The following is a 20,999-nucleotide window of genomic DNA, read 5'->3' on the forward strand; positions in this document are numbered from 1 at the left end:
AACTTAACTTTGGTAAAAGATAGCTAATTGCTAGAGTTATGGAAGATTTAAACAATTAAGTTTCCTAATATCAATAGAGAGTAGCTTAGTGTGGAGCACGTGTGGTAGGAGCAGTCAAGGAAGGGAGAGCATTTCCTCTTGACATTGTTTATTGCGTGGAAAATAAAAAGCACACCAACTGTTATTCATGCTGGTTTTGAATTTTATTGAGACACACACCTTATTGCTGCACTGAGACTGCTCCACCACCCCGCTCTGATTATGCCGCTGTTCATAGGGATTTGTCATTTTAAAAGCTGGGCTGTGTCTTGTGGATTAAACACTAATTTATGTTTTTTAAATAATCTTTTTCTTGTTGACTTGAGAGACTCCCACTTATTTATGCATTTATTAGTTCATACATGTTTGTGCCCTGATCAGTGATTAAACCTACAACCTTGGTTCGATCAGGACGTTGCTCTAACCAACTGAGCTACCTGGCCAGGAGTTATTTTATGGTTTCTATTGAGATTTTTTTAAAGAACTTTAGAGATGGCTATCATCTTACAACAAAGGACTTTTCAGTAAATACTAGCAGATATAGCTCTCATTAGCTTTTTCTTTGTAAAGTTGATTTCTCATTTCTTTTTCTAAAGTTTGACTTTTAAAAGTTACACCTAAAAATATCTAGAGAAGTAAACTGGATTAGGTGTAATTTCTGTTATTTATATATACAGTGTTACTCAAATGATACCTTTAGACTAGGGCAAACACTTAGAAATGTTCATTTTTTGTCAGTTATGTTCAATTTTAAAGTCCCAAAAGAAATAAAGCTTTTATCCTATCTCTAAACTGTGTTTGATATATCAATATGGTATAATTATGGTGAGCAATTACTCTTTTAAATTACCTTTTAAATTCGAACTATTTGTAGGCATGAAGTGGTAATAGACGTTCCACTTATAGATAATTTAGAGGTACTTAGTTCTAATCATCTGTGCAGACACACATTGGAAGTGCTTAATTCTGTGATCATTTGTGCAGGCACAAAGCGAAGGCACTACTGTGAGCCTTTGCTTTCCAGAGCCTAAAAGTAAGAGCCACTTGGGACACCAGCCCTTTGAGCCTCTATGAGCCACTGTGGCCTCGCTTCTAGTCAAGTCTACTCAAGTCACTGTTGTCCCTCCCCATTCTAGTCTGACCACCTCTCAGCCTCCAGCCTATCTTTAATCTCATTTAACTCTTTTAGAAAATCTCAATTCAACACAATCTGTGCATTAGATGTTGAATTTAATTTATATCCTGGAGGTTTAGTATCAGAAGACCAGGAAACTCTTACGTACACTCAAAAATTGTGATTATAGGTTCTTTTGAAGGTGTTTATCACTCTGGCAGAGGTGTGATGGAGCTGGTTTTTTGGCTTCCCACAGCTAGTTCTGCACAGCTCTTCCTAACTCATCATCCTGTTAAATCTCGTGGGTACCTTGAAAATGCCCATGATGGGAGTATTAATACCATAGAAATGGGCAAACACCACCCATTGGGCTTTTTGTCCAGGAGCACCAGTTTACTAGCACACTGTTGGCTATAGCCAATCCACACTATAATCAGCTTATGCTAAATTAATGAATGAATTTATTCAAGCATCATGAAAGTAAATCTTATGGAGAAGAGAAAGTAGAAAAGAAAACAAAACAAGCTATATTCCAAAGGAAAATAATTATTTGGGAATTGTCTGTTACCACCTTCCCACATTAGAGAGGATAACAGAATTAACTATGTTAAGTTACAACTCATTCTAATTCCTTATAGGTGACTACTGATGCTGGTGTAACACTGACTTGTTCATAATATCAGTATTTCAGGATTCAAATTGGTTCAGAAAGAAAGCTTAGAAATCTATTTTTATTTCTTTGTTTCTTGTATATTTAAAATGTAAATCTTGAGATAAGCATTTTTCTTCAAATATTGTAGGTAAATTTGAGATTAGCCTTCCATATTCTTATGCCAGAGCTGTTTCTAACAAGAGATGATTTTTCAATTATAGTAAAACCATATTGTAATGAAAATTTAATATGCCATAGCTAACACTACTTTCTAACCAAAATAATAGGTAATACATTTACGTAAGCCTCTCAAACAACTGTTGAGCACAGTTTGAATACCAAATTATAAAAACTATTTTGAGTTTTATAGATGAAATTAAAAATTTTTTGTTTGCTTTAAACTTTACTCATCCTTACTAAATTTCAGTAGGTTATTCAGAACCTCTGCCAACAATCCCTCCAGCCCTGGGATAGAGCTTGATAAGATTATCACACTGGAATCAGTAAAAATATGTTGAAATGATATCCTTAAAACTCTTTCTTTTAATAGTTTGATATTTTTATTTCATGCAAATTTACTAATTTATTTCATTTTTTATGAAACCATTTAAAGTAAGTTTTCATCAAAACAAAGTTAGATAATGGCCTTTCATGTAAATGACCCCTGGGGTTCTTTTGTGGCAGTTTCTTGCTTTCTTATGAAAACACCTGAATTCATTTTAGTCTAACAATGAGCACAAGAATCAAAGGGATGAAGTCTCTATTTTTGTCCCAGCCCTCCTGTGATGCAAGTTATATAACATTGTTAGGATACCAAGGACTCTGGTGTAGTTTTCAGTGACTCCCAACAGTACTCCGTTTCATTGAAGGGGGGCAGTTTTCACCATTCCCATTTTCTAATTTTTCTCTCTAATGTCAAACTTTTACTTATGCCTCTGTGGCTCTGGATTATCTGGATAAGTGCAACCTAAGTCTAATAAGATTTTCATGATGAAAGACTGTAAATGAAGATCCGCTGTGCTCTGTGGGCATGAGAAAAACTGGCTGAATGAGGTCATTATTTAAACCTGTGTTAAACAAAGCCATCTTATTCCCGTGTGTTAGGTCTCGAGGTAAAGGACAGCACGGCACTACAGAAAGCATTCCATAATGTGTTATCTGAGTTCACTAACTTTGGGTCTTTCTGTAATCTCTCATTTTAAGGCATCTTTTTTTCAGATCTATATAATATTATATGTATAGCTTCAATAACAAGTTAAAGTGTACCACGTAAAAATCTTTTTTTTTTACATTAAGCTTCAACATTATTATCTTTTCTATCTAAACTTCTAAAAATAAATGGATTTGGCCAAAATAATAATAGCTAACACTTATTGGGCCTTTACAATATGCCAGTTAAAGTGCTAAATGATTTACATGTGTTATCTAATGCAATAATCCTTTATAGTAGACTGGAGGCTCAGTGCACAAAATCCATGCACTGATAGGGTCCCTAGCGGCTGCCGGCCAGGGCCTCCCTCCCTTCCCCCAGCTACCCCCTGGTCGAACTCCCAGACGAACTCCCGGTCGAGGGGACAATTTGCATACTACACTTTTATCATATAGGATACTTTGTTATTCCTGAGGATAATATCCTCAGAGAGACTGACTTCACCATAGTCACTTAAACTAATAAAGAAAAAAGTCAGGACTCAAAGCCAGACTCTGACTCCTGCGCTTCATCGTATTTGCTCACCACACTACTGCTTATTTGTGAAGTAAACAGCTTTCTAAAACACCAACCCTCCTCCTCTGATCTATTTTGTCCTTCCACATTTCGTTCTTTTAGCTGCTAGATGGCTACCCCAGTTCTTCATGCTGACTTCTGATTGGCTAGGTCTTTCACTCTTATGCTCCTTTTAGGCATGCCTTCTCAAATATTTCCTTCTCCTACTAATTTAAGCTGTTCTGTGGGTAATAAACTGATTAGACTTGATTGTATACTATCACAAAAAAATGTCTATAATAAACATGAGATATCTTTCCTGCCACTCCCCTCAAGGTCTTACGCTTTTTCTCAAAGCATCTTACGGTTGCCAATCAGAATCTTTGTATATTTCTTTTAAACACATATTCTAATTTTATCCTCAGAATTGTTATTATAGATAGGGTTATTCCCATTTCACAGAAAAGGTAGTTGAAAGTCAGAAAGTCAGTGAACCCAGGTCATCTGATTTTAAATCCTGCCGTTTCCATTCCAGCAGTCTGCGTTCTCAACCTACAGCTACTGGTGAAGTAGTAGTCCCTTTTGAGCAGTATACTCAAAATTACACTAATCTGCCATATATGGAGCCCTGAAAAGCTGGCATCACTAATCCTATATAATAAAGAGGTAATATGCAAATTAACCCTCACACCCTCACAAGATGGCTGCCTACGACCAGGCCGGCAGGGGGGTTAGTGAGGGACGACCAAACGACTGAACAGCAGGCTGCATGGAGTGACCAGGCCGGCAGGAGGGCCATGAGGGGCAACCAGGCTGGCAGGGGGGAGCAGCTGGGGGCACCTAGGTCAGCAGGGGGAGTAGTTGGGGGCAACCAGGCAGGCAGGCAGGTGAGCGATTAGGAGCCAATGGTCCAGGATTGTGAAAGAGATGTTCAGGATCGGGCCTAAACCAGCAGTTGGACATCCCCCAAGGGGTCTTGGATTGGAGAGGGTGCAGGCTGGGCTGAGGGGACCCCCCCCCCGCTTGAATTTCGTGCACCAGGCCTCTAGTATGATATATTTAAAAGGTGGTATATGACACCTGTTTTTTGGGCTGTGTTATTTTCCCTCTAGCAATCAGATCTTCAGAGATGTTGGTTGTACTGTAGGGAACTTCTTTTTTTTTTTTTTTTTTTTATTGCTTAAAGTATTACAAAGGGTATTACATATGTATCCATTTTATCCCCCCGCCCTAGACAGTCCCCTAGCCTCCCCTATCACCCAGTGTCTTATGTCCATTGGTTATGCTTATATGCATGCATACAAGTCCTTTAGTTGATCTCTTACCCCACTACCTCCTGCCCCCCAACCCTCCCGGCCTTGTAGGGAACTTCTTGATTATTCCAACTCCTGAGAATACTTGGGACTACTTCTCAGCAAACTAAGTTGGGAAATAGTAGAGATCTTCTATACCAATTAATAAGGAGTTATATGCTAGAGATCATTTTGAAAAATTCAAACTAAATTACTTAAATACAAATAGATTAGATTACTGAGAATGTCAACAATTTTAGATCATATAAAGCTGAAGATATCCTACATGTTGGAGTTTTTAGAGAGAGAGGAGTAATCAGTGTAGCAGAGAAATCACTTTAGAAAAGGTGTCATGGATTCAAAGCGGGCATGCTGGAGGGAAGAGTATAACCCCATACTAGTCTTTAGAAAAGAATAATATTTGGTTTAGGGAGAAATGAAATAAAGATCCTATACTAGTAAATGTTATGTAGGATAAAATAGCTATCTTCATGAAAGAGGGCTATAAAGAATCAAAGAATTACCAAAATTTAGAATGTGAAAGAAGAGAAAAGGACTGATCCTTTGTAAAAGAGTATATGCTTTCTGTTTCCTATGTGTGTGTTTTTTATGGAGTACTTATTGTCAGGGTTCTGGCCGAGAAGTAATACATTTCAAATATGTCCCTTTTAATAGAGAAAATGGTAGATATTATATAACTCTTAATTTGCAGTATAATATATGGGAAAGGTACAGTTATGTGAAATTTATCATTTTTTACCTGAATTTCTAAGATAGGTATGAGTTAATGGCCAAATGAAGAAGGAAGGGAAGAAAAAGAAAGGACTGGAACAGAAATGGAAGGTGGGAGGAAAGGAGGGATAGTGGGAGGGAAGCAGGGGAAAGAAAGGAAAAACCTATAAAGCTACATAAAAGGAAATAATGAAGATTTTCCACAAGCCATTGAACTTTATAAGGACTATAATTAAGCTACTTTAAGAATACACTTGTTGGAACTTGGTTTATCAAGTTGAATGGGAAAGGAAATACCCTCTGGAATTTTTCAAAAAATGTAAGACTTTTCTTTGAAAAAACTGTAGCTGATGTAAATTTCAAAGTATTACTAGTGTAGTTTCTATTCCAAATTATAGTATCTTCTACCTAAATTACCATAAATATGGAATGCAGTAAAGTATTATACTCTAAGTTCTTTTGTAAAGCTTGAGACCATGTCTTTGTCAGCCCCATATGTTCTATACATCTGAAGACTGTATCTATTTTGAACATCCTAAAAAAAAGGATTTTCATGTTGATTAAGAAAATTCCACTATAAATTACTTAAGTACAAATAAAATATTTAGGTGATTACTAAAAGAGTTCAACTAGTTTAAATAATTTAAAATATAGGTACCTTTTTTGCATAATTTGAGGTAGGAAACTTCCTAAAATATATAATCATGTCTTTAAAAATTTTTTAGGATAAAGATAGGTTTTGTTCATATTTCTGTTTTCTAATTTTGAACTTCATTTTAACTGTAATGGCATTTATTAATACAGTCTTACACTTTTCATTCTAATGTTAATATACTTATATCCTGGATATTTATATGTTGATAAAATTCTTTGAGAGATATTGGGTATCCTCTGTTTGCTCATTACAGCTAACCTTTAAATTGTGATTTTTTTTTTTAAGCGTGCTGATGACATTATGAGTTTGGTAACAGATACCACACTTCTTGTACACTTTTTTGGAAAGAAAGGAAAAGCTGAGCTCAACTTTGAAGATTTTTATAGGTGAGCTTAATTTTTATATTTGTGTTGAAAAAGAATGTTAACATGCTAAAGTCAGAAACACCTAGTGCAGTGATACCTTTTCTCTGCTTTCATCTTAACTTGAGGTACTATGTTTAACAAATATCCACTTCTGTGAGTACCTTTATACCAGTGGTTTTATTGATAAGAATAATAGGAAATTACTGAATGATAAAAAAAAAATGTATGGATATCTGGATTGTTATTTCCTATACATTCAGAAGTACTGCAGCCAACACTACACATCACATGTTAACTCCTTTAAGTCTCATCACTACCCTGCAAGGTTTTTTGTTATCCCCATTTTACTGATGCGGAAGCCAAAGCCCTGAGAGGCTGAGTGCCGTCTGTTACCATCAACACTCTTCATTTATCTTATCCATTCTTTATCCATTCTTGTCATAGATTCATGGATAACCTCCAAACAGAAGTTTTAGAAATAGAATTCCTTTCCTATTCTAATGGAATGAATACCATCAGTGAAGAAGATTTTGCTCATATTCTTTTACGATATACAAATGTGGAAAATACATCCGTATTTTTGGAAAATGTGCGTTACAGTATAGCTGAAGAAAAGGTATCTAATACCCTATTTTTACTTTATTACATGTGCTATTATCTTTTAATTATATAAGTCTATAAATATAATGTTTTGTTAGTTCTTTTGCTCTGTGAATTAATAGATACTTTGGATATTTTTTTCCTATATGTCCTAAGTTTTCTGGCTAAATTTTAAAAATGGCTTAATTTAAAATTCTGGGTAGGTATTCATATTTTTCTTAGATATGCTAAAAACCCATAAGGTGGTTAACAATTATTTTATTCAAATTATGAATATCATTTTTCAAGAGAATTCTGCTGAACTATAGGCTGTGACTACTATATAAACATCACCTCATACAAAGCAGTTTATATTGACATCAGTCACAATTGATTCATTTTTATAACATCCTTAGTAAAAGGTCATTTGAAGATGGCCATTGGTGAGTGAATGATCTTATCAGCAGTTGAAGTGAGGTTTTTCAAAGAGTTTGGATGGCATGAATGGTTAAGGACCTGGAACAACTGATTGTCTGTTTGTTTAGTAGCAAGTGTTTTGTCAGCAATTCTGTGCAGTTGTGCATTATCTAGTGGTATTTGAATGCATCGTTGCAACCAAATAGAACTGGTGTTACAAGCACCCCGTCAAGCATGGGATGTTTTGGATATATTGCCTTCTATTTGTGTTTGTAGAAGGATCAAGGTAATCTATCCAAGAAAGACTTGCAAATAGTTTGACTTTGTATAAAATGGATACCTGGTGACAATTCTCCAGGAGAAAAAAGGACTCGATGTATTTGGCCATTAGTTTTACATAATCTCTCAGTTAGGGGTCTTTTATCAGTTTTACATGTTAAACTGATTTTTTTTTATTCATAGACACTTCCCTAAAAATAAATATTGAAATTGTATTATGTCAAATTACTAGGGTATTTTTAGGGCCTTAAAGAATCCTACAGTGCTGAGGAAGGTGAGGGAAACCTGATCCCGTGTTGGGCCTCTTCACATTGCTGATGACCAGTAAATGGTATCTTTGAGAAAAAAAAGAAAAAAAAAAGAAAAACAGTGAATCTCTCCAATGATGTCCCAAATTTGATGATCAAACCCTTTGAGAGTGCTAGGCAGTTAACTCGAATATGATGAACAATTCTGCAATGGGGGGAAAGATCCCGGGGTGTCAGAACCTGAAAGCATCTTAAAGCGATCACCTTTTCAATCCCATCCTTGTACAGTCAAGAAAACTACGGCTCAAACTGGTGAGGGCACTTGCTAGTTGGGGAGGAATTAACAGTAGAGACGTTATGATTTCCCAGTCTAGTGACTTATGGACCTGCTTTAACAATCACTGCACCAGGCCTCTAGTAATGTATATATTGATACACATTATATGGTGTCCCCAGGTTCCTTAGGCTCTGTGCATTTTTCTTCATGCTTTTTTCTTTCTGCTCTTCAGATTGAATAATTTCAGTTGTCCTGTCTTTAAGTTCATTGTCTCTTTCTTCTTCTCACTCAAATCTACTTTTGAACCTCTAGTGAGTTTTTCATTTCTGTTACTATACTTTTCAGCTCCGGAATTTTTTTTTTTTTTTTGGTTTCTTGTTTTACAATTTCTGTTTAATTATTTTGTTAATACATAGTTTTCCTGATTTCCTTTAGTTCTTTGTTCATGGTTTCCTTTAGCTCTTTTGAGCATATTTAAGACAATTTGTTCAAAGTCCTTTTCTTTTTCTTTTTAGTCCAGTGTCTGAGCTTCCTCAGGATTGGTTTCTGTTGACATATTTTTTCTATTTCTTTATACTCATTATAATTTTTGCTAAAAACTAAACATTTGAATATTATAATGTAGTAACTCTGGAAATCAGATTCTCTTCCACAGTTCATTTGTCATGTACAGTTGCTAATGATTATGTTCCATTATCTTAGTGGTTAGCCAGAGAACTGATAGAAATTTTCTTAAATGCCCAGAGACAGGAAGAAAATAGATAGTATTCTCCCTGAAAGCATTGACATTTATATTTACAATTTGCTTAAAAATATCCCATCCTCCTGTTTTTCACTTTTACTAGCAATTAACATGTCACCCCGAGACAGAGACTGTTGCTGTGGCACTGGTCGCAGCATACACTGATTCAGAGCCTGAGCAGTGACCAGTTTCCCTGGCAACAAGCTCTCCACAGCGGGACAAACCCCTTCTGGCTCCATCTCCCTAATTGATTCGAATGGTCCTCTCTGGAAACATGACAGGTGGGATTGGGTCACAAAGCAGAATTCAGGTTTGGAACAGCCGACCCTGAATGTAAGAAAAGAGAAAGAGAAAAATGTGAAAAGACAGTGAGGATTCTCCTTGCAAATAAAGAGGGATTGTAATTAAAGTGGTAATAATGTATATAAAACTTTGATAAGAAACTTACAATAAATATTATTTTGATAATAAACCACTTAATCAGTAGTTGGCTTGCATGAAAATAGGCTCTTCTGGTTTTTTTCTCTAGCTTTCCAGTGCAGCCTTCTTAGTATGCCTTCCCCTACATTCAGGTCAGAATTGGTTAAGCTTAAGCTCTTGGCCCTTGCTCTTTTCAGTTTACTTTTTCTTTCAATCACAGTAATTTACTGAGTAGAACACTTAATTAAATGCAGCTCTTGATGCCCAAATTTGTATTATCTGAAATATGTGGTACTTATTTTAAATAACTTCCCTATTTAATTCAAGTAATAGTAGTGGCAATAATTGTAGCTTATGTAAATGACATTCCAGAGTCCTGTCCATGATCACACACCAAGCCCTGCATCAGGCCTCTCTGAGCTGTACGTACAGTCACTATGCTTCCTCCTGCTGTGCTGGCCATGCTCTCGCAGCAGGAGCAAGTAAAAATACACTACTGTTGGCTTATTTTCATTTTTCATTGTCATTATAAAGATATTGATGATCATCATACAATGTTAAATTATATTTAATGAGTATATGTACAGTGGACATTTTTTTTAGGTGTCTTTTTAAAACTATTCTTTTTTCCTTCATCATCATATTTACTTTCAGGGTTTAAAAAATTCAGGCCTCCTATGCAGAGGTTTTGAAATTGAAGCTTTTCTATCCATTTTCATTGTAGCAATTTTTTGGAACTTTGTGCTGATATAAGAGTATTTTTAAAATATTTTCACCTAACATTGCTAGTGGTAGCAACACTGCCAAGTTAAAAAAAAAATCTGAGTGAATTTTACATTCTATCTGGAGAAAGGTTTCAGAATGTGCCCTAGAAATGTTGACTTGCAAGTTATATTGCACATGGTTAGTCTATTTCTTTCTAGTAAGTGTAGGTATTTATTTTAATAAATTTGGCCACACTAAAATCTATTTACATATATTTTCTCAATATAGGGCATCACATTTGATGAATTCAGGTCATTTTTCCAGTTTTTGAACAACCTAGAAGATTTTGCAATAGCCTTGAATATGTATAACTTTGCAAGTCGTTCTATAGGGCAAGGTAAGTAATAATCTTTCAAAAATTAAAAGCAAAAAATAACCCTACATTGTTTCTAGGGACTTGACAGCAAATTAATTAGATATAATAGCATATCAGCCATCAGTTGCCTGAAAGTTTGTTGTGTTCTTCAATGGGAAATCTGTTTTCCCTAAGCAGAGTTTAGGGAAATAGGCTAAATATTTGTATAACAATATGCAATATGCAGATGATGTATTACAGAATTATACACCTAAAATCTATATAATTTTATTAACCAGTGTCACCCCAATAAGTTCAATAAATAAACAAAAATGTTATTGCCCTTCATTTCTTACTATGGGGGGAAGCTGATGTTTGTAAAAGTTCAAAGAGAAAAGCACCTCATGACTGCTTGGTAACATTGAAGGATGTGTGTCTACTTATAGAAGAGCCAGCTAGTCATGCCTCAGCCATCATCACAGGATGATGCATGTTACCCACAATCCCTGTGGCTCAGAAACCTGCATTTTGTCAACAAAGGCCCCCTCTTAGCTATGGACTCACAGTAACCATGTTTTAAGAATGGTATGTAAAATTGAATGTCAGTTTTGCTTAATTTTACAAAGAAATACAACTGTCATAGAATCCAGTGCTGTTGACCTCAGAACCAGCTCTTTCTTTCCCTATAGGTAGACCAACAAGTCAAGTCCTTTTCTAGAATTCTATGGCCATAACTACTCTCCTTTCTTCCCTCATGGCAATATCCTTTTTAAATATTCTTGCCATACAAGGACTTTCTGATTTGACCTGTGTCTGCCATAATCCATTTTCCAAATGTAACCTAAGGGGACAGAACTTTGTTTTATTGCCAAGCTCCCGGGAGAGGCCAAACTGCAGCCCGTGAGCACTAATAATAATTCTCTCTCCCAAAGCGTGGAGAGTGAGTCCCTCATGTGGCTCCACTCATTTATTCACTGAGGAAGAGAAACCTGAGAATTTGTCATTTTACCTTTGGTTTATTCTAGATGTTCAAATAGGGCATCTTCTCAATTCAACCCATTTTCGTGAAGGAACCCAGCCATTCCAGACTAGCGTTTACTACCATGATAAAACTACTAATCAACCACAAGAGAAAAAAAAGTCTGGTTCAGAATGGACAGTTACTGTTTCACTTTGTGGAACTGGGAAATGGAAAAAATCGATTGTGTACTTTTGCAGGTGCTAGGAATATATCTATCTCTTTATTTTCTGTTGTCACTGCTAGCACCTTAATTCAGGTTATTATTACCTCTTAAAAGGATCTGGTATTCCTGCCAATACCCACATCCCTCTCCAATATTTCTTAGACAACTCAGAGAATAATCTTTTGAAAACACTGATTTTAGCCTTTCTACATGCCTGCTATGGCTAAAAATCCGCTTTAGTTCCCCAGCTGCCTGTTGAAGAATATACAGGTTCCTCACCTCAAAGTCCCTGTACAGAGCTTCTCCAGCTCTTGTATGTCCAGACTGCTCCTTGTTTTCTGAACGTGTTTTATACCCTCCTGAATCCTCCATGCCTTTGCGCATGTCATCTCATCTGCCATTTCTCATCTCTACAAGCTGAAATCTTCTATCCTTCGGGCTCAGCTCAGATACAAAATTGCAGCTTTTTCTATTCACTGCTCTTCTCTCTCCTTTCCCTACTCCACGCTACAGACAGAAGTAATCACTCATTTCCAAATTCTCATAGTGCTTTGTTGGTACTTTGTGTGGTCCTGTGTATGGTTATTTGGGCAGATGTCTCATCTCCTATTGGAACTGTAAGAGAACTAAAGTATCTGTCACTGATAGTAGGTGCTCATTAAACATTCATTGAATATGAATGCATATTAAACTAAAATACAGTTATTCTTGGCCCTTTAAATTAAAACTACGAAAGCTTGATAAAAAAGGACATGGTACTTTTACACCATGGAATGCTATGCAGCTGTAAAAAAGAAGGCTCTCTTACCCTTTGAGACAGCATGGAGGGACCTGGAGAGTATTATACTAAGCAAAATAAGACAGTCAGAGAAAGGCTAGTATCAACTGATCTCACTCATACATGGAATCTAATGAATAAAATAAAATGATGAACAGAATAGATCCAGAGACACAGAAGCATGGAACACACTGACGAATCTCAGAGGGAAGGTGGGGTTGGGGTGGGTGGGAAGAGATTAACCAAAGAATTTACATGCATGTATGCATAACCCATGGACACAGACAATAGTGTGGTGAAGGCCTATGCAGTGGGGAAGACGGTGGGGAGGGGGTCAATGGGGTGGGGACATCTAATACTTTCAATAATAAATAAATTTTAAAAACTACAAAAAGTTTTTGTTTTCTAAAAGATAGCATGATTAATGAAAAGTCATGTTACATAAGATCATGACCCATGTGTTTAGGGAAAAAAAATGTATTTTATAACCTTTTTAGTAATTAATATTATAAAAATAATAATGGCTTACTCCTTTTCTGTAACATTTATCTAGATGAATTTAAGCGTGCTGTCTATGTGGCTACTGGTCTCAAACTTTCACCACATTTAGTGAACACAGTCTTCAAGATTTTTGATGTTGACAAAGATGATCAATTAAGTTATAAAGAATTTATTGGAATTATGAAAGACAGACTCCATAGAGGATTCCGGGTAAACCTACATATTTCAACCCTATTGATATTATTTTTTTAAACTGAAAGGGAAAAATCCACCTAAGTTTCAGAAACAATTTATATACATTTTTCATAAAATGTTATACTTGAAAAGAAAGATATAAGGCCCTACCTACTTGCAGAAACAATTTGAAGTGATAAAAGACAATGCTTTTTTAAATATGAAATCCGTTTGAATATTAATAACTTAATTTCATAATCAAGTAGTTCAATGTCTTCGTCCCAATTTGTGGGGGCAAAAGTTGCCAAATATTTTTTATTAATTAATCTGCACACTTGCTATCAAACTTGTTAGTATACAAAGGAATACCACTATTTCTCATTTTACATGATGCAGATTTCCACTAGGCAACTGAGATGCTTAAGTCACCATATATTCAGCACTTTTCATATAGAAAATAAAGTAAAAACATTTTTTGTCTGCTGATTCTTCCTATTAACAACTTACACTGTAAAATAATATGAAAAATTCAGATTTTTATCCTCAAGTATATTTTAAAGAATGAAATATAGCATGATCAATAAATGTTTAGATATGTAGCATATTTGTAGGTGGTGCTAAAAATGGGAAAAGAAAAAATATTTCTATTAACAGCTAGAATATGCAGTTATCCCTCTTTGGTAGGAATACCCCTAAGTATTATACATTTAAAAAGAGAAAAAGTTATATATACAATAAAATCAAGATTCATCATAGACAATGTTTTTAAACATTTTTAGTGATTTTTTAAAATCCAAGCTGTTTTGGTAACGATACTGTGTACTTAACTGCCACCTAGCGGCCAGTCATTAACATTTGAAATTATGGCACAAGTACCTAAAAGGGCATGTATTGAAAATTATTTATTCTTCCTCAGAAATTTTAGAGTAGCGATATCAAATTAAAGTGTAAACTATGCTATAAACCTCTGATGCTGCATTTTTCTCTTAGTTGTTGTGTGTTTTATTTTTTGCTTTATTTATTGCATATTTGTGGCCCCGTAACATTTCATTGACTTTTACATTTTTTAATCCTCTGTTCCACAGGGTTATAAAACAGTTCAGAAGTATCCCACTTTCAAATCCTGTCTGAAGAAGGAACTGCATAGCAGATAAGTATGTTAGCTTCTCTGTCTAAATTGTTCAATAACAATAAAGGAAGGGCCATGATTTATTTTTCTGCTGTGACATTTAGGAAATAACTAAGAGAAATACATTTTATTTTTAATTTTTAGGTCACTAATTCAAACTAAGAATTACTCTGTTAATGATTTTATTTTAGTAACTTTATTTTATTTAGTAATTCAGTTGATGAATTAATCATTATAACAAAGAATTACTTTGCCTCTATTAAGGTGTGAAATAAGCCTGATTTAAATACTCATCCAATTGCTAGTCTCTTGAAATGTCTTGATTGAAAATGATTCTGTTTAACCTGCAACTTTGTATCTGAGTAGACATAAAATAATAACTTCATATTCGACTATTATAATGTGGAATCATTAACATCTAAGGAATATTTTTTACTATTTTTTAGGATCATTATTCCCAATGTCTGCTACAATAATAGAAGCTAATCTTTGTAGAGTTATTTTAGATGCTTGGCACTATATTAGGTATTCTTCCACCTGTAGACTCTCATTTAATCCTCACAGATATCCCGTTTAACCACCGAGAAAATAGAAGCTTAATGAGTCATTTGCCCAAGATAACATGCGCTAATAAGTCGCAAACTCGGGTTTGAACCTCATTTTGTCTGATGGCAAAGACATCTTATTATTTTCCAAACTATCCCTGTAGAATGCCATAGGTGAGGAAGATACAGGAGGCTCATTCAGTTTGTTCAACCCAAAGAAATGTCTCATACTTGTTGCTGATCTCCAAAATGAGCGATTTGTTTTTCCTTTTCTCTTCTATAAGTCACCTATAACTATAAAATGTTGGTCGATTATGGGTTCCAATTAGGTAGGTCTCTAATTGCAAAAATACATTTATTGCTGTTTTTTCAAGCTGGAAACATTTATATTTGTTATAGCAGTATTACCAAAATTGTTCCAAGCGATATTGATGCATATTATTTTTAAAGTTTAGTTAAGTAAGTTAGAGAAATATAATAAACATAGTTAAATAGGTTCCGTCCTCCTTAGAACTTATGGGATTTTATTATGCATTTGTGTCTCTAAAAGAAAACGGCAGTATTCTGTATTTCGCAAAGTAGCTTTGAGGCCTAATGTTTTATGGAGCCCATCCTGGGAAATGCTGGTCTAAACTGTTTAGTGGCAAGTAGGCTAATCATTCATCTGAGGTGATAACTGTTGTGACTGAGCTAACAAACCATCTTCCTAATCTTTGTTTTAAAGAACTTGATACTGCCCTGTAAGAACTTAAACTGAACATTAGAAAACATAGGACCATACCATGTACATGTTCATATAGGTAGTGTACTCAACTAATTTGTCATAGTGTCACTCTGACGCTATTGATTCTATGTTGTAGTTCATAGAACCATAGGTAAAAAGGACTACATTTTTTCTAGACCTTGAAAGGACTGAGAACTAGACAAGTTACTAAACAAAACACTGAACTTTTAAATTAAAAGAAATGTTTTATGATTAAGTCTTTTGATCCTTGTATTTTCTGTTCGGTGTTTTTATTATGTGCCTTACTGTTTCATATTATCATAATAATATTTGATTAATGTCATCACCTCTGAATTTCATGCTAAATAAATATTGCTTATATTTTTTAATTAGGTTCTTGTAAAGCAAAGTTTAAAGAATTTCTCTACATAACAAATGCAAGAAGCAGTAATTTCAGAAAACAGAAATGAAGGAAAAGGTGAAATGCTAATTATATTTTTTCTTGAACTGAATTCTTGAATATAAGACAGATAAAATGCATCTTCATACTAACTACAAATGCTGTATGTTATCTGGCTAAGCTTTTGCCTTGATTTACTGAACTTTGCACTTTTTCATTCCTTTCAGAAGTACATAGATACTTCCACTGACTATATAAGAATGTATTTTAAAATTTATTAGAAATTTGCCTAACCTCAAAATAATGTATGACTCCTGGAACCTAGATCACTTAAAAAAGAACAGTGACATATTTTTTTGGTTTTAGACTGTGAACTTATTTTAAGAAAACGAATATTCCTTAAGATTTAGCTTAGGGCCTTAGAATTGTTGATAAATCCCTATTATTTATCTAATGTTCAGTTACATTGAAAGTGTTCTGAAAAACAAATAGAAATTAAAATACTATACAATATGATGATTTACACTGTACTTTTATCTTTTAAAACTACTAAATTAACAAGGTATTGTTTTAGTCATATAAAGTTTTTTTTGAAGTTTTTATTCATTTATCAAAGTCAACAGAATGTCTAGTATTCTTTTATGTATACAGTAAAGAAATTTAAAATGTAGATTTTTTTTCTCAAAAATCGTCCTATGTTGGTGGTAGAATAGTGGTAGTTGTAGCATCAGTCACCGTCATTGTCATTATTGTTTTAACATGATGCTGCTCCTGATTACAGATGGTGTACGTTAATAGCACTAGTGAAAATCATATCTTTTTTTCTTTTTTTTATCTTAAGTTTTACATATGTCTTCTTCTTCCCCAATCGACATGCCCCCCCGCCCTTCCTCCCGCCCCCCCCCCCAAACCATTCCCACCACGGGCAAGTCCCCACCGCCCCAGTGTCTGTGTCCATTGGCTATGCTAATATGCATGCATACAGGTCCTTTGGTTGCTCTCTAAACCCCCCTTCCCACCTCCCTGCCATTTGTCTCTGGATCTATTTTTGTTCATCTAAAAATCATATCTTACAATTTGTAACTTATTGCACATTGTTAATAAATGTCTATAGCATCCAAATGAGTACTGTAAAAGACTAATATAAAATGGTTTAAGGACTTATGTAAATATTAGGTAGAAGTTAATATTGTTTCTTGCAAAAGGACCACCTGCAAAAGCGATAACAAATAGTAATAATGAATAATTTAATGTACTTCATTATTTCAGAATATGTCTTAAAAGATAAAAGAAAAACTGTTTAAGAAATAGCAACATTAGACTTTCACATGGAGAAAATTTGATAGTACTTAATGGAAATCTGTTCAATTGAAAAGTTTCATTTATAAAAGATTACTATACAACAAAAGTAGAACAATAAGTTTAAATTAATATGTTAATGTATTATATGTAAAAGATATATACGTTTATCTTCTTTTCCAAGATGTATTTGATGTCATTTGTACACACTCCAGCTATTGCCTTGCTTTTGCATATGAAAACAGGAAATACTGACTTTGTTTTTATAAGTTATTAAATGTGAAATTAATAGCTGTGCATCAGCCTATTTATAAAAGTAATGTTATTTCCAAGAAAATGTTATTAGCATTGGCTATGTATTTGACTTTTTACATTCTTTATCTGATATTATTTATTACATTGATGTAGCAATGTGATTCATAAATGTGAGGATTCTATGTAGTATAATAATTTAATTTCACCTTCTTTCAAGTTTGATTCAATTGATTGACTAAATGAAAATGTCTGTTCACTCATTTAACATACCCTGGTCTATGTTACCTTACCTGAATGTTCTCAACATTATTTGCTATCTAAAATAATTGAAAAATGCAGTTTACTTTTATCTTTGACTATAAGTTATATTATCTTGCATACATGGAAAAATTGCCATTTAGGAAAGTCTTATAATGCACATTAAAAACTAAATTAGCTCATTAAAATTATTTATAATTCTGTCATTCTCCCAAGGAATACTACATTGTGATCTTTATTCATAATTGCTTATCAGAGTGAATGGATATTCATTTGTTTATAAGACTGTAGCATAATATTAAAATTGGAATAAGTGAGATATTCTGGTCAATTAAAATGGAAAAGAATAGTAAATTACAATGATTCCCTATATATTATCACTCATGAACTTTAACCCTCTAATTAAAATGAGAGGTAAAAAGAACTCTTTGGATTGTTGTCTATATCAAATGAAAAATTTTAAGCACTTTGAAAATAGTAATATACTAAATACATTTATGCTAGTATTCTCAGAATTTCCTTCTACAAATTATTCTTTGGAAAGGTGAAGTTATACATAAAATTTTAGTATTATCCTCTTTACAGAGAGTCTACATGATGAAAGATTTGTGGTACCTCTCAGAATCATTTAATATTAAGAAAATCATTTAACTTAAGTTCCAATTTATTGTTCTTATTATAAAATATAGCTGTAAAGCAACCTTACATTCTTATATTATCTGAAAATAAATATACCTGCTCTTGAATCAAGAAACTTAGTACCTTGCTTTTATGTTTATCTGTGGAGTAATGTCTTTTAAAAAAATTGTCACCTCCAAACTTCGGAACTGTTTATTGGTTACCAAACCTCCATTGGTCTCATACCCTCTGCTATCATACTACATGCCAATGAAATTAATCACAACACGTCTGTAGGTAAACAAATCACAGAGCCATAAAGCCTCTAAAAATGTACAATAGGCATTGATACTGTATATAATGTGGTCATTGGTACTGAGAAGCTTTCAGAAAGTTGACGTGACTTAATGGAGTATCAGTTTTGCTCTACAGAAGTGATTGCTTAAATGGCTTAAAATAATTAAACCAACACAGCCCCTTTGGTACTAATTTTGGCTTTTTTGTAGGCATCATCTTAAGAAGATGACTCTTAGAAATTCACCAGTTTTCAAAATACACTCATTATCCTACTCTTTATAGCCATACAATAAATTAACATTTTTACATACTGCTTTTACTTCCAAAGGATGTAAAAATACCAATTGTGTAATAGTCAATAAGTATACAATAAAAATTTTAGCGATAAGAAAGCATAGTTTTTTTCTTTTCTTTGTAAGTAAGTCATAAAATAATGGTATGTCTTGCAATGAGTCACATCTTAAATTCTGTGAAATATTGTAAGATGAAACTCACTGCAAAGATATAATTCTCTTTACTTTGTATATCTTTATAATTCTCTATATCACAATCAGTATTTTTGACACACGTCTTAAACTGGGGAATATATCTAAAATTATGACTTAATGAATATTAATATACAGTGCTCAGAGAAAGTACAAACATTATTATAAAAGTTTTCTGGAAAAGATAAGTTGTGTCAGTCTTGGAAAGGAAGGGAAGGACACGTGTTTATGAACACAAGAAAAGAGAAAAGAAAAAGAGGATGGAGAAGGGATCTGAATGAATATAGATTTTCTTTTAATTGGGATTTAGTAGACAGTTTTTAGAAAAACAAATGTTTAAAAATGCAGTAAAGCAATAATGACAATACATCCTTTCATTTACCAGGTTGAAAAGACAGTGGTTCTATAGTATACAGTGTTGGTAAGTGTGCGAGGCAAGTGCTGACAAAGCTATACATGTTCAGAGGGAAACAGAAATATCTCAGAGTTTTGATCTAGAACTTTACTTCTGGGATAGTAATATCCCAATACATATATTTATAATTTTGCATGTCAAAAATATACCTAGTAAATGAAATAGTATATAACTATGAGAAAAAATGAAGTTCATTTATCATGCTGATATGAGATGATTCTACAAGATACTTTTATGGGAACACATCAAGGTATAGAAGAGGGTACGATATGCTTCTGTCTGTGTTAAAAACACACTTTTCTTGCAAAGATTTATATTTTAATATATCTTTATCAAAGTTATGTGTACAATTTGTTAAAAGTTAAAGAGCTCCAAAGGGTTTATGTAAAACACAGCATTCCTCTTTCCTCGTTTCTGCTCCTCAGAGGCGATCGCTTTCTAATCTTTTCGCAGTTCCTTTTGGCACCTGCCTTCATATTTCAAGATAACGTGCTTATACCAGTATTTCTTGATTGAATTTATTTTTAGTACATTACTGTTGACTTCCTACAATGGAGATGAGAATTTGGCTTTATTATACAAACCCCTTTTAAGACACAAACACACTCTCTCTTCCTTTTCCCCATCCTTTCAGTATAGTTAGAGCATAATTTTATAAATCAATTAGTGCAATATCAGTTACTATATTTCCTTCCTTAAACATCTTACTTTCCCCAGAGTTAATTTTCCCCTTTTCAGTCTGCTTAATTTTTGTGTAGTTCTCCTTTACCTATTATCAATTCATCCCAGACTCACCTCCAGGACTAAATACATATTGTTAACACATTGTAACACGTGAAGTAATGTGTAAATTTTTTATACTTTTAGAAATACCTCCTGGAGCTCTCTGTCTTAGGATCCCATCTCGAATGGTTGTTACCTAGTCCTAATGCAGAACAACTTGGAAGCTCTGTGTGCATGGAATGAACTTTGATTGATAGGTTTCCCTCGTTGCTGTTCTGACTGGGCCCTTTCCTCTGAGGGACTGTGACTAGTAGTATTGAGAGGTCTTTTCTCTATGGCGGACTTCTGCTGCCTGGTAACTCAAGCCCTGGCTGCTACTTGGTACAGAGGTCTTCTGAGATGGGGCCATAGGCATGAAGAGCGCTATACGGTCATATAGTCAACAAGTGGCATTGCACTGTTTTGAGTGTTTTTACCATGTCTTAGTTTACTTTTTCAAAAAAGCACATTTTTAAAATGTAGGATGTCAGTCTGGAAAATGTGGGAATAAATCATGAGGGTCATGTGTGGGGTAGATTTATTCACTAAATCTAGAGGTAGGTTACTTCTTGAAGCAGATACAGTTTTAAGAAAAAATG

At 34.1% G+C, this 20,999-nt stretch overlaps 1 protein-coding gene across 2 annotated transcripts in view; it reads left to right on the plus strand.

The window, feature by feature from the left end:
* Positions 1–19,130, plus strand: part of MICU3 (mitochondrial calcium uptake family member 3) — a 79,153-nt gene extending 60,023 nt beyond the window's left edge. The window contains exons 10-15 of one of the 2 annotated variants that reach the window (XM_059685557.1): positions 6,475–6,575; positions 6,999–7,170; positions 10,510–10,618; positions 13,092–13,249; positions 14,299–14,367; positions 16,005–19,130. In XM_059685557.1, the coding sequence (XP_059541540.1) occupies positions 6,475–6,575; positions 6,999–7,170; positions 10,510–10,618; positions 13,092–13,249; positions 14,299–14,367 (609 nt within the window). In that variant the 3' untranslated portion in view covers positions 16,005–19,130. Of the gene's footprint in view, positions 1–6,474; positions 6,576–6,998; positions 7,171–9,199; positions 9,387–10,509; positions 10,619–13,091; positions 13,250–14,298; positions 14,368–16,004 lie in introns of those variants that run through there. The other variant, XM_059685558.1, reaches the window with a different exon arrangement.
* Positions 19,131–20,999: the final 1,869 nt, after the last annotated feature.

The sequence above is a fragment of the Myotis daubentonii genome, chromosome 2, assembly GCF_963259705.1.
Source record: "Myotis daubentonii chromosome 2, mMyoDau2.1, whole genome shotgun sequence".
Classification (NCBI taxonomy): domain Eukaryota; kingdom Metazoa; phylum Chordata; class Mammalia; order Chiroptera; family Vespertilionidae; genus Myotis; species Myotis daubentonii.